General features: G+C 47.3%; 1 protein-coding gene across 1 annotated transcript in view; it reads right to left on the bottom strand.

Moving 5' to 3' along the window:
- Positions 1-1,489: 1,489 nt before the first annotated feature.
- LOC142012573 (scavenger receptor cysteine-rich type 1 protein M130-like) overlaps positions 1,490-13,978 on the bottom strand; it is a 54,513-nt gene continuing 42,024 nt past the window's right edge. Inside the window, exons 11-19 of the mRNA XM_074993093.1 lie at positions 13,386-13,427; positions 12,985-13,299; positions 12,591-12,626; positions 12,082-12,219; positions 10,839-10,910; positions 6,243-6,326; positions 5,351-5,440; positions 3,826-3,978; positions 1,490-1,614 (exon numbers count right to left, since the gene is read on the bottom strand). Coding sequence (XP_074849194.1) covers positions 1,490-1,614; positions 3,826-3,978; positions 5,351-5,440; positions 6,243-6,326; positions 10,839-10,910; positions 12,082-12,219; positions 12,591-12,626; positions 12,985-13,299; positions 13,386-13,427 — 1,055 coding nt within the window. The remainder of the gene's footprint in view (positions 1,615-3,825; positions 3,979-5,350; positions 5,441-6,242; positions 6,327-10,838; positions 10,911-12,081; positions 12,220-12,590; positions 12,627-12,984; positions 13,300-13,385; positions 13,428-13,978) is intronic.

Genomic DNA, 13,978 nt, shown 5'->3' with positions numbered 1-13,978 from the left:
TGCTTCATTATTTTTCCTGGCACAGGAAAGTTGACTAGTCTGTAGTTTCCTGGGTTCTCCCTATTTCACTTTTTATAGATTGGAATTATATTTGCTCATACTGGAAAAAAATTTAGACAAATGTGTGTAAACTCCAAGAGATTATTGTTCTTATGGAGTTTATAGCTGGGATTTTGAATCCTAGATTAACTCAGCTTTGTTCTTGGAGGCACTCAAGGAATATGTATGGGGACCAGACAGGTGGAGGCGCCACTTAGAGTAATTTCCTTCTAAATTAAAGGACTGCAGTAGAGGAGTGGATAGAACTCTCCACCTGTCCAATATTACCAGTGAGATACTTGGTATCTTTAGCTTAATAACATCACTGGAGCACACAGGGGGGTTTCATCGACTCCTGAGTAACCTGGGAAGTAAAGGGGGTCAAGTTACCTCTCTAGAAAACTATACCCATAGCAGTTGGCCAGTGAGATTATAAAAGATGAACAAATTAGTCCTTGCAGCTGTGAAAATCTGATTTCTAAAGGTTATAGAAAGCAGATTTGTTTCCATCAGACTTTGGTTCACCAAGCTGGGCTTCCTGGTCCAATTCACTGCTGTTCACTTTCCCACAACAGGAAGCGAAGAGCACAGGTACCGCTCTGGTGGGACTCCAGAACAGGGTTTCTCAGAACTGCTCCTGCCCCAGAATGGCCAGTAGAAGCTCTTACTGCATTCCATGGCACCCTGCACCCAATGCTGAGACCTGAGGCTTGGAAATAAACCACTTATTCCTATTCATTGTTTCCTATCTTTTACCTGGAGTACCTGGTGCTCAAGATCATCTAATAACTTTTAATTTAATGTAATGCCAAGCCTTTTGCTATCACCCTGACTTCCTTTACAAACTCCTTGCCCCAACGTTAAACGTTTTTAGCAACACAGAACTCATCACATTTCACACTGAAGCTCTGGCTCCTGGGTGCTGGGCACTCATTATTTTATTTCTGTGGGTGTTTGAGCCCTGGGGCATCCAAGGAATTGGTTCCTATTGACCACACAGCTGACAATATTTGTTCTCTGTTCAGCAGCCCTTAGCCCAACCCGCAATACTGAGAAATGGCACTTTGCAGTTATTATATTTTGGGAGTTCAGTCTCCATCTCCCCAGGGAGCCTCCTTATGTACCTTGTAAGAAAGCATCCTTCCTTGAATAGACTTTACAAAGGAATTAATATCAAAAAAACAAAACTTCACGATGAAGAAACATTCAAAATAAGAAAGCAGAATAAGCTTCAGGCAGTCTGGTCAATGAGAAATTACAGGGAAAATCACAGGCCCTGTCTCAGTCTCTCTCATGTTTCTTGCAATTACATGAAAGCCCACTAGAAAAGCTGAGAGAACCAGATCCATGGCAGGGACTGTCCTGGTGCCCTCTTGCCCAGGGAGCATTTTGAAGAAAAAAAGTTTAATCATGCAGCATTTACATCCTCACGGGGTATGTGATGATATTCTTACACTGATGTCTCAGGGACACCAGCTTCAACGTCATCATAACCCGGGTCTTCAGGAGGTAGGGGTGTGGCGTCTCTCTCTGTCCTGGAGGCCCCTTCAATTCTTAAGGAGTGCAGACTCCAATCTGAAAATATCAAAGGAAGCACAATACAGCCAAAGTATCTGTTTTAAACCCATGTGCACTTACTTAACTTGGGAGCAGTCTATAATATGGGCTGTGAATTTTCCCTGTTCCTCTCATTGGAACCCTGATATTTTAGTCGATGATGCCAGTCTGTTCCACAAAGAAAACATCTGGGATCAGACTTTCTCCAAGCTGTGACCTGTCTGGTGCAGGGGCATCATGAAGATGTTGATCACCTGTATTGACTCCGTGGGTGTTCCAGGGCTAGAAAACTTAGCAGGTGCTCAGCACCCTCTGGCAATCGTTTCCTCCTCACCCCAGCGCCTCTCAACCACCCGTGACCCTGCTGATCAGCTCATCCCTACTTGCCGCAATCAGCTGCTTTGTGGCATTTGGATGCTCTGGGGGTGGGGGGAAGGAGCACAAATGGGGCACGCTCAGGAGGATGGGTGAAGAGGCAGGGTGGGGTGGAATGGGGGTGGGTGGAGGCAAGGCAGGGGCAAGGGCTTGGGAGAAGGAGTGGGATGGGGCACAACTGGGGGAATCAGGCACCCCCCGGCGAAAGGGGAAGTTGGTGGCTTTGATACCACTGACTTTGTGATGCCTCCCTAAAGCTTCAGCATGGGCAGCTGTAAGTCCTGATGGCTGCCACAGTCCCGAAAGGGGCACGTGCCAAGTGAGGTCTGCCAGGGAGGAGCAGTGCAGGTCTCCTACCCCAGGGGACGTGCAAGGGAAGGGCAAGGCACCCAAAAGTGGATGATGTCACAGAGCTTGTCCTGACGCAATACACATGTGCACATTATTCTCAGCAGGTGTCAGACGATGTCCATTTCGTCCCCACCCACTTTCCTCTGAGGTGCAAAGTGGGAGCTCAGTCCTCAGCCCCAGACTGGAAGATGCTCTGGTACAACTCGAATGGAGACATTCCGTACTGAAGAGAACGATTTCAAACCTGCTACCAGGCCCCTAACTAATCCCACCACAGGGACCTTCTCTTCCCATTACCACCCAAGGAACCGACACCTTGTTTGGGGGAAGACACACAAGCCCTGATCCTGCAAACACTGAAGTCAGCATGAGGGTGCAGTGTGTGGGGTCTATAGCGATACCCAAAATTGGCTTAGTTCTCCCCAAAGCCATGCAGTAGCAGCTGCTGCTCTCCAGCTGACTAGCTCTGAAGGCAGAATGAGCAGAGTGGCAGCTTCTGTCTGGGTAGGCCATTGAGGCATCTGAGGGCAGCCTCCTGACCATGTCCCTCCCTCTGGGATGTGCTACCCAGAGCAAGTGGATGGTCCGAGTCTCCCTTCACTAGGCTCCTGGGCCCAGCCTGCCATGGTTGCTGCTCCCTGCAGGGTCGGCCAGCTCTGGAGCTGGGTGCCCCTGCCGGAGTAGCTCTTACTCTTTGTGATTAGCCAGAACTGGTTCATGTGGGTCAGTAGGAAACAGACTTCTCAGCACCACCAACTCACAGTGTTCAGAAATCAGGAGACAGCGCTCAAATATCATGAGATTAGCTTCAAAGTCTTGAGATTTAAAATAAATCATTTTGGTTTCTGTTTGTCTTCTGGTTCCTGAGCCTTGACATTAAAGTTGGTTCATGATTTGAAGCTTCTTTCTGCAGCTTCCTTTTGTAAACAGAGAGCTGAGCTTCCATGTCAGTATCTGTATCTTGGAGCTGCATCTTTTCCCAGATATCAGCTATGTCTACACTAGAAATCTGAGCTGATCTATGTTAGATCCCTTTCTGAGCCAGCAGTAATTATTGTGATTGATCATGTCTGCACTGTCCTCCTTTTGCCTGTGGTGCACACTCTCACCAGGAGCTCTTCCGCTCACTTAAGCAAGGTGGTGTTGGAGCCTGAGAGCCTGGGCCCTCGGTTCCCCTCCCCAGCTCCCTGCTTCCATCCACTGAGCGCATGGCTGCCCATTGCCCAAAACCAGCCCAGCTGGGAGAGGGAAGGCAGCCAAGTGAAGCCTGTCTGGAAATCAGCCTGGGCAAGACCAGGCTTTAGCTGGAAACCCCCTCCCCTCCACTCCCACCCACACCATTTTCTTGTCAATTTCACAGCTCTAGCAGGGAGCCATGAATTTGAGCAGGACACCCAAGAGCTGATGAAAGTAAGACACTATTTGTACAGAAACGCGGTGCCTAACTCGGTAGTGAAACAAGCGATCATGACGCAAGAATTGTAGCAGCTTTTCCCCACTCACCTCTCTGTGAATCCCTCTTCTTCTCATTCACCCCAGCGACCCCAGTAACTTCCTGGGTATTCTGACCTGAACTCCAGTTATCCTCAGGGTCAGAAATGTCTCTAACATCGTCATAACCATCGGCTGGGACATCTCCATCCTGAGCAGGAGCCTCTGGAACAGAAACAGGAATCAATGGTGATAAGAAGAGACTGTCCACTGACTAGAGACATCATTTACCCATTACACACCTTGTAGGAAGAGCCCTGAAGTACTGACACTTCCAGGGTGATAAGAAATCAAAAGTCCCCCCTTTTCTTCCTGCCATCTCAGTGCCAGAGGAATTTTACACAGATCACATTTATCTAACATATTAAGGACCTGATGTATCTAAATTGCTGGAAGGAGCCTAAGAAACTCATGGATATGTGGGAGATCTGTAAGGAGGCAGTAAGGATGGGGATTTACTGTCTAGGCTAAAGGAAGATTTCCCCACTCCATTTTGTTATTGTACTAATTACATAGTTAGTAACAGATAAATGGAGAACTGGGCAAATTTTTTCTTTCATCCACTTCCTAAATTTTTTACTATTGTTAAAATCTAGTTTGATCCATTTCCCTGAACTAGTCTGGCCCATGTAGTACCCTTGAGCTGCACCATCAGCCTGGGGCAACAGATGGGTCTGTGAGTGAAATCTGTACATTTCTTCACCTGTCACAGTATGTGGGAAGCTCACGGCTACATCAGTAGACTCGACACAGGCAAGGATGGTTGAGAGGGACCATTACTGACAAGCAGAAGGCTGTGCTGAGAGAGATTACCCCCTAACGTTGCGAGTCATGTCAGTGCATGTGAAAGTGAGTGCCAGGAACAGAGACTGGAGTTGTTCAGCACTGGCTGGAGCTGAGCAAGCTTCTTCTAGAGTCACACTGTTTAGCTAATATGACTATTCCGATCTGCAGTACCACAAGCTTTACAGCTTCTTGCTTCCCTGAGTGTATCTCTGCACTGACTGTCTGCATGCATAGCCATGCTGTATAGGAAAACAGTTTGTCAAACAGCTGCTTGCAGAAGGCTTGATCCTGTAATAAGCCTGGCACCCTGAGCTCCTGCTGACTGCAGCAGGACCAAGGATGCTTAGTAATTTGCAAGAGCAAACCCACAGTGCACAATTTTTCCATCTACAAAGACAATTACAGGTTGAACCCCTCTAGTCCAGTAACATCCTTAATCCTTTTAGTTGGGCAAACAATGGGTGTGGCCAAACTTCCTATGAGCCTATAAAGTACGTTTACAGCCACCAGTCCTGGCTCTCAGTGTTCTGTGCTGTTATTTAGCTGTAATTTACCTCCACATGTCTTCTAACAGCCCAGGAAGCAGTGGAAGTGTTAGTAATGCAGCTAAACAATATTAACCTCCTGTGGTCCAGCAACTTCTCTCATTTGGCACTAGTCAGGTCCCAAGGCCGCCAGACTACAGAGGTTCAACCTGTCTTATTTTTTTCCTGGGCTAATGCTCCTCCCAGGAGGCAGATTCTTTCCTAACCTTTGTCATCTGAAGTCAGGGGGGCATCACTCAACACAGGCTCCTCCACATCTTCATAACCCAACTGAGAACCAGCTGGGGAAGCTCCCTCTGGAACAGCAAAAAACACACTCAGCTTTCCTGGAATACACCCAGTTTCCCAGCAGGTTTCGAGCTCCCCATTAACTGCCTGTTGCATTGGAGCTCAGGCTGTTTTTCTGGGCTTTTGTAGAAGCCATCACAGGTTAATCAAGGAGAAGAGGGAAAATCCTGGAAATACTGTGATCTAGGGATTGTGCCACCTTTACTTTCACATGAATATCTAGGGGCTCAGCCCTTCCCCGCTGAATCCAACAGCAAGGATTTTTTGTGCCTTTCGGTGGGATAAGGTTCTGTGCTGGTCCTGATCTGCAGCTGGACACTCCAGAAGACAGAAGCAGTCACACCAGAACTAACCTTTGTGAATACCGTTGAACTCTATAAACTTTGTTTCAACTCTTAGTTTACAGGGGTTAGATTGTGATTATGGCTTGTGTTCACACCAAGGAAACAGCTGGGTAAATCACAGGCACAGATTAGGGGTGTATTTAATGGAAAGCACCAAATGTGAAATTCAGATTTTTCCATGCCAAATGAATATTCCTGGGCTCCGTTATTTGCACCTTCTCCCCTGGGGGAGGACAATATGAACTCACACAGGAAGGAACAGGTACTGCTCACAAGTTTCCATCACAGGGTTTACTGGAAATCTTTGAAAGCAGTTAAATCTGATCCTATCAGAATGAATCTACTCAGTGCTGGCCCAAGAAACAGAGTGCAGGAAAGGGATGGAGGGGAAATCCTTTACACGACATGCCTAGGAATTAATTTCTCCATCCAGCTTTGGTTCCTTGTCTTTTTATGACCCCTTTACCTTGTTCCGATCTGGGATTGGTTTCCCCGTCGCTGTCCCCATTATAATACTGCTGTTTTGTCACTGAATCCACCGCAGTAGAGTCTGGAGAGACAACAAACAAGTGAGAGCTGTTAACCTGACCACTTGCTGATGATCCTAGAGTAGGATTTCCAGTGTCAGTATATTCCAGGCATGGTCAAAGAGGGGCTTTTTTACAGTTGAAGTGCAGCTAGCAGAGAAACTATAGTCCAGTGCACTTTGTGACTAGAATTCCTATTAACAGAAAGTCTTTTAAAAAACCATGCAAATCACTGGAAGAATTTCAAAACCAATTTTTGCTCCGTCTGACTGGTGCTGGTCATACAAGAGTCAGAGCCATAGAAAATTTCTCACACGTGTATTTTATCAGAAAGCTGCATCATTTAACAGTCAAACTTTTTGCTGTGTGGACATTGGGTGCTAACAGACTATTCCTCATTTCAATAGGTTTTGATATAAGTGTTTCCTGGATGACAAGGATGTTTTCAGATTGTGGGTAACACTGGTACAAGAAAAAAAATCCAAGTGTTAAGTCATTATGGGAGGAAGATTTTGCATTCACTGTTAACATGCAAACCCAGGGATGCCTTATCTGCAGTGCATCACTTGCACACGACCAAGTGAGCAACCTGAAATGACATTACATAAAAATTCATTATGGTTTTTTTTCTTAAACACCTTTCTGAATTAGAATTACAGGGAAAAAACACCTCAGTCACATGAAAATCAGGCCTAAATGGTCAAGAGACACTATTGTCAGTGTTCAGTGAAGAAACTGACACAGCGACCAAAGCTAGTTTTGTTAGGGCTTGGAACACTGCATATGCTCACTCATGTGAACCACTGTGCAGTGCAAATGGTTGGTTTGTACTTTTGCATAGCTCAGTTTTAAGTAAAATAAAATCCTTGTTTTAACTCTTGTGACTTGGTCCTATGTTCCTATGGGAACATCTGGAAGAGGGGCGGGAGGCCCAGTGAAACCATTAAATCTGCCAGGCAAAAGTTCAGCAGTTCCAACAGGGGAATCGGGTGATGGTATTATTTATTACCCATGGCAGAAAGCAAACTCTTGGCCCAAAGGCAACATCTCTAAGAGTTGGTGGAAACTGGGGGGGAAGTAAACTACAAGGTATGGTAGCTGGGATGCTGGAAACAAATCTGTCATATTAATCTTTTGAAACCTTGGCAACCCCAAGAAGCACGTGTAGCTGTCCAGAGGCCCTGGTCCAGAGAGACAGCCTGCTCCAGCTGATGACGATATCCCTTGATTTAACACTAAACCAAAAGAATGAGGTATCTCAGATGATCAACCAGTACCAGGTTGTGTTCTTACTAGAGCAGGATGGACAACTGAGCCGTATCACCACATTTTCAGAAATCCGTGGGCCAAGGTAACACTAAGGCCATACAAGCTCCCAGCAGCAATGAGAGAAGAAATCAAGGCCAATCTGAAGAGAATATTGGAACTGGGAATCATTAAGGAGACCCACAATGATGGTCCAGCCTGATTGTGTTGGTGCCTAAACTTGATGGCACCCCTAGGCTTTACAAACGACTAATGATTTCCACTGGCTGAACGAGGTACCTAAATTTGATACATACCCCATCTTCTGCATTGCTGAGTGAGTTGACTGCCTGTTCAATGTCCATTTTCTAACCCTCGATTTAACAAATGGATCCTGGCAAATCCCCTCGGTCAGTGAGGCAAAATTAAAAACTGTGTTTTCTTGTGCTTGGGCCAGTATAGTCTTCTCCATTTCAGACTGCATGGGGCACCTTCCACCTTCCAGCTTCTCATGGATAAGCTCCTGTGCCCCCGTACCAGCTACGGGAGATCACTTGGAAAAGGTGGAAGTGGAACTGGATACCCTAATGTGGGCCATCCTTAGAGCCAAGCTGGCTGCATGTGCTATGGGGCTAGCTGAAGCTAAATACCTCGACCACGCCATAGGAAGGAACACGGAAAATCCTCGACTGAACAAGCCTGAGGCTTTTGAAAATTGGCCCTGGTTCAATTGGAAAAAAGGAAATCCAAACATTCCTGGTATGGTACGACACTACCAATGACTTATCTCCCACTTTGCCCCCAGAGCATATCTCCCAGCATATCTGATAAAAGCCTGGAATCGTGGCATGGCTAAGTGGACTGATGCAGTGGAGAAAGCATTCACAGATCTGTGACTAGCCCTCTGCAGTAATCCTGTGCCTATTCCTCCAGTTTTAACAAAGAATTAATTCTCAGACAGACATATCCAAGGTGGGATTGGTAGCTGTCCTATCATAGATGGCCAGGGACAAAGAACACCTGGTCCTCTACCTTCACACAAAACTCCTGCTGAGAGAACAGAAATATGTAGCAGTCAAAGGGGAATGCCTCCCCATTAAGTGGGCCATGGAAATGCTGTGTTACTACCTCCTGGGCCAATAATTTATCCTTGTGAACAACTATGCACTCCTTCAGTGGATACAGAGCACCAAAGAGAAGAATACAAGGGTAACCAGGTGGTCCCTGTCCCTGCAACTTTTCCATTTCCTCATACAACACCAACCCAAAAGCTGTCATAGCAACGCAGATGGTCTGTGGTGGGTACCTTTCCCAACCCAATGGTGTTGAGCCGTATGGTAAGGGGATATCTGATAGAGTCAGGCCAGAAGGCTACAGGAGAGTGGCAGAAGGAAAGTGCATTAGCTCCAGATTAAATAGGTTTCTTCTCCTGTGATCAAATAAAAAGGGCTCATCCAGAACAATCAGAGGTTTTCCAGGACTAATTAAGACAGGCTAATCAAGACACCTGGAGCCAATTAAGAACTTCCTGGTACTGTTTAAAAACACCTTTCCACTAGCTCACTGAGTGCAAAGAGCAGGGGACAGAAGTCTCTGTGGAAGGTCTGGGAGGGACAAATGCCGTCATGTACCAGGACAAAAAGCCTGCAGTAAAGGAGGTGCCGGGAAGGGCTGCGGAGAATTGCAGCTGTCATGCAGCTGATACTGGGAATATTATAGACAGGTGCTGTCAGGGTTCCTGGGATGTAACGCACAGATGAGGGGAGGCCTGGGTTCCCCCCGACGCCCATTCCCTAACCTCCTATATGCCATGACAGAGAGAAAGTTGATTCAGAGAGTGGGACACACCACAGGGGAAGGACTAATTTGGAAAAGTGCAGGGAAAGGCAAGGGCAAGTTTGTGATCCCCGGGAAGGTGTCTAAACTGAAGACTGCCATGAGCCTGAGAGACAAACGCTCCGCCTGAAAGCACAGGAGCCACAAAGGTGGAGAAAGCTTTGTCACACTATACAATGCAGCTCAAAAGACAAGCTTGTGGGAACTTAACTCTGGGATACAGCCCCAGAGCAAAGTTACTGGGACCTTTTAACCCTGCAGGACCAGACAGTGCAGAAGCCAGAGCACAGATGACAAACCCCTGACTGGCCATGAGGAGATGTCTATCTGTTTTAACAGAAGAGGAGAGTAAAATGCTTGCTCTGTGTACTCTGTTGATTTGTTGCTAAATATTACAATGTCCTGAGTCCACCAAGAATAGGTGTTAGCGCTGAGCACTCAGAAGGGTAAAGGTGGGTTTCTTATGCTCTGAGTACCACGAGGATGGGTAGTGGTGGAAGACCCATATTATACCCCAAGTTCTTACGAGGCAGGGTAGGCACAGAAACATAAGTTGTATGGATAACACCACTTCTTAAAACAAAATACTCCCCCTCCTCCACCTTGATGATCGATTGGGCCACACCCCTGCCCGGACCACAACGTGTAGCCAATGGGAAATGCTCAGAGAGCTGTGCAAACTCCCAGACTGAGAGCAGCATGCTCCCAGCTGATCAACATTGCATCAAAATGGTACAAAGGGCCATGGCTCAAGTTACCCCCATCTCCTGGGCTGATCTCTGATCCCAGCAGCTGTGGTGGGTGAGGAGCACAAAACATCCCCTGCTCCAGCAGTTTTCAAATGACGCCATAGCCTGGTACCAAGAGCAGTCACTTCCCGCCCCACCTTAGTTCCACTCCAAGGCCGCAGGATGTTCAGCTGGGACTGCTTCTTGTGTGACTAGGGCCGAGGTGGGGATGGGGGCTCACACAAAGGCAGATTTCCATTTTGTGCGGTCCTGGGTCAGAGAAAATGAGGGCCCCTCCCGACTTCTTATACCTGCCATCCCCTGCCCACCTCCTGGTGCCCCTGCTGGGAAACAGGGTCAGGATGGAGGGCTGCCATGGTTTCCTGACTGGAGTGTCGAGCTGGCACTCTCAGTGAGCCTCACCCACATTCCACAACCCTGTACCACGGTACGAGTGGCTGACAAAATGGGTGAGGGCATGGGCGCACTCTTTTTTCTGGGACCCCCTCAATTGGCCAGGGCCCCTGGGCACACAGCTTGTTGGCCAACTGGGTAATCCATTACTGCATTTACATGACTCCACGAACTGGTTTCTCCATAGACCCAGACTCCACAGCAGTCAATAGTTCAGGGGGCAGGTGGCTGAGGAAATCTAGGTGTAGATCATGGTTATACGATGGAAATAAAACTATTTCCAAAAATAAGAGCCCCACAGACCTGCATGACCCAACTTCTGTTTCTCTCTCATCAGGTTATAATCAATGTCCTCATACACGGGATCTGAGGATATTGTGGCACCTGGAAGAAAAAAAAAAAGAAGAGAGTTTACCCAGGGTGATAGAAGTGACAGCTGGGAATCCCATTTAGATCATCCAGCCCATCAACCTGAGGCTAGTACAGGACTAAGTTAAAAAAATAGCATGTTTCCAGTGATTTGTCCAGCCTAAATTTGAATTGGCAGGTGACGGAGACCATGGCTACTTCACAGTCCCAAGTGTCTGTTCATAGTTACTCTAAAATATACCAGTATACACTAATCTCATTACTCCTTTTACTCTCCCTGGTATTATCTGAAATAATTTCTCTCCCAAACGGGCGTTTACAGCTCTTAGCACAATAGCACTTACAGATATATACTTAGCGCTTGTATGCATAATACCCACAGTCCCAAGCCAGTAACTAGCCACAGTTTTTGCAATTGTTTAAAAAGCAAGTGAAACTAACAAATCCTGGAATTGTCTTTGATTTTTGGCGATTATCACCCAAACTCTTTCCCAGCATTTCTTCTTCAAATCCTCCCTTCTCCTGAATCTCTCTCTTCAGTGTCCTCCTTCACACCCCCTTTCTTGTACTTTCCCAAATGTGATCTGTCTTTCGGGCCAATATTTACAGTCCCTCTAATCCTCTATATATTATTTCTGTGTCACCACTGCCCTCACATGCAACATGTTACTATCATCTGAAAGTGTTAATGTTCTTCTGCTCATTTCTACAGCCAGATCATCAATGATACTAGAGGTTGAACATCTCTAATCTTGTACCCCCGGGACCTGACCAGTATCAGATGAGATAATTTGCTAGACCCCGGGAGGACAATATTGTCTACATCTAGCAGCATTACCAACACTTTCACTGCTTACTGGGCTGTTGGAAGACATCTCGGGGTAAATTACAGCTAAATAACAGCACAGAACACTGAGAGCCAAGACCCGGGGCTGGAAACAAACTTTATGGGACTGTGCGAAAACTGACCACGCCCATGATAAGTGGTCCACCCGGCTAATTAAAATCATGCCGGATTATGGATGTTGCCAGATGAGAAAAGTCTGCATTAGAGAGGTTCAGCCTGTGTTATATAAGACTGCATTAAGCATGGATCTGAGGTCCCCGTACAGTTCTGCCCATACTCCTCTCCTCAGCTACAGCTACCACAGAAGCATTTCACAAAGTGACCCCCCGCAGGACGCACCTCTGCGCTGGGCCCTGGCCCTTTGCACCTGCATGCCCAGAATGATTATGACCACGCAAAGCAGGACCCCCAGGATAATGCAGATGATGACAGGCACCGTTACTCTCCCACTCTCGCTTGGACGGTGGCTGGGAAGATCTGGAAGGAAATGGGTAATAGGGAGACGTTATCCTGTCAAAGTCAGGGGAACCCAGAGGAGCTCCCCAGTCTCTTACTGAACCACGAGGAAGCAAAGTAACCAGCTGGGATGTGGGGGTGGGGGTAGGGCCTGCGCATCGCCCACAGGCTGCTGTTTAAATCATGGCCCTGCAGGTGTTCTCAGCTCGAGCCAAAGGGCAACAACTGACCTGCTCAGCACCCCCTGCGACTCCCACTGGAGAGTCACTCACCCCTTAGATTTCACACTCTGTGTAATGCAGCTCATTCGCTCAGGCTGGGGGGTTCCAGCTCATCGCTCTGTGACCCTGGCTCCAGGGCAATTTAACCCTCCATTTGGCAGAGAATGTTACCTGTTTTAGCCAGCGCAGCTGTCGTCAACGTCACACCTGCAAGGGGAAAAGGCAGGAGAGTTGGAGTGTGGGCGAGGAGATGAGCCATTAACGTGATTGTTCATTTTAGTCCCCGTGTGCCTCTGCACATCACCTTCATTTCACCCATTATCCCATTATCCCTTCCTCAGAGCAGCACAGGCTCAATGGCCTCGCCTGTGCTGGGTAAAGGAAGCAACGTGATCCGATGTCACAGCACGTCCAAATCAAAAACGGTTCCATCCCATCCCATCCACTGTCTACCTCCATGAAAGAAAAAGGAGGCCTGGTCTATAGGTGAGCTCTGTCAGGTGCTCTGGCAACTGCTCTCCCTTAAAACTTATATAGTGAAGTAGAAACATCTCCTGTCACTCACCCGAGCAATTCACAGCAGCATCCTCCTGATGACCACAGATGCTCGCACCCCAGGGCATGGCAGGACAGTCCCAGAGAGACAACTCTGTCCCTTTGCAGTTCACTTTCTCCACCCAGATGGGACCAGTCCCTGCACCGAATGAAGCCTTGCCTGGAGCAGACATGGCAGCACCACAGTCCAGTTGTTTACACACCACGTGAGCATCCACCATGTCCCAGGAGTCATCACAAACTGTTCCCCACGAGCCATGGTACCAAACCTCCACTCTGCCCGAGCACCTGTCCTCTCCTCCCACGAGGCGCAGCTTCTCCTGGTCTGGAAATGCAGAAACCTCACATGTTAGTGAGACAGCTGGGAAAGTCCTTAGGGACTGAGGAGGAGACACAAAGAGACAGAGATACCTGTGCAGCTTGTAGAGTTTGGGCATTCAGCAAAAGATATCCCTTTCTTTCCTATGGAGATAAAATGGGGAGGTGAATTGACGAGACAGCATATGTACATAAAGACAGAGCAGGGTTTGTAGGTATTTCAAACCTGTCGTACCAACACTATAAATTGGCCAAAAGCTAAAATCTGAGCACTTCGAATAATTATGTCCCTGCAAATTAATGAGCGTGTGCAGATGTGGACGTGAGTATCGGCAGCTCATTTTTGCGGACACAAATGCGGATGTGGATACAAATTTTGGATCTAGAACCCTGCAAACGTGTGGATATCTGCTTTGCATCCACAGATGTCGATGCAGATATCCAAGGATCATTTTTGCAGATGATGATGCAGATCTCAATTTTGTATTCCTGCAGTTCACTGTGACCAGTTGGCTATTTTCATGATCCTCTGGATTCTGGAGACTGTGATCAGTTCCCTGCTGACATGCATTTGTCTTTATGTAGTTGGCAGGATAGTATATCTAGGGGTTTCTATGGCACAGCTCTCTATGTCAGTATAGACACAGGGGGCAAGGGAGCTTAGTGCAGGTAATCCATATCCCCCA

The sequence above is a fragment of the Carettochelys insculpta genome, chromosome 1, assembly GCF_033958435.1.
Source record: "Carettochelys insculpta isolate YL-2023 chromosome 1, ASM3395843v1, whole genome shotgun sequence".
Lineage (NCBI taxonomy): Eukaryota > Metazoa > Chordata > Testudines > Carettochelyidae > Carettochelys > Carettochelys insculpta.
This window is presented reverse-complemented; position numbering and strand designations above follow the sequence as displayed.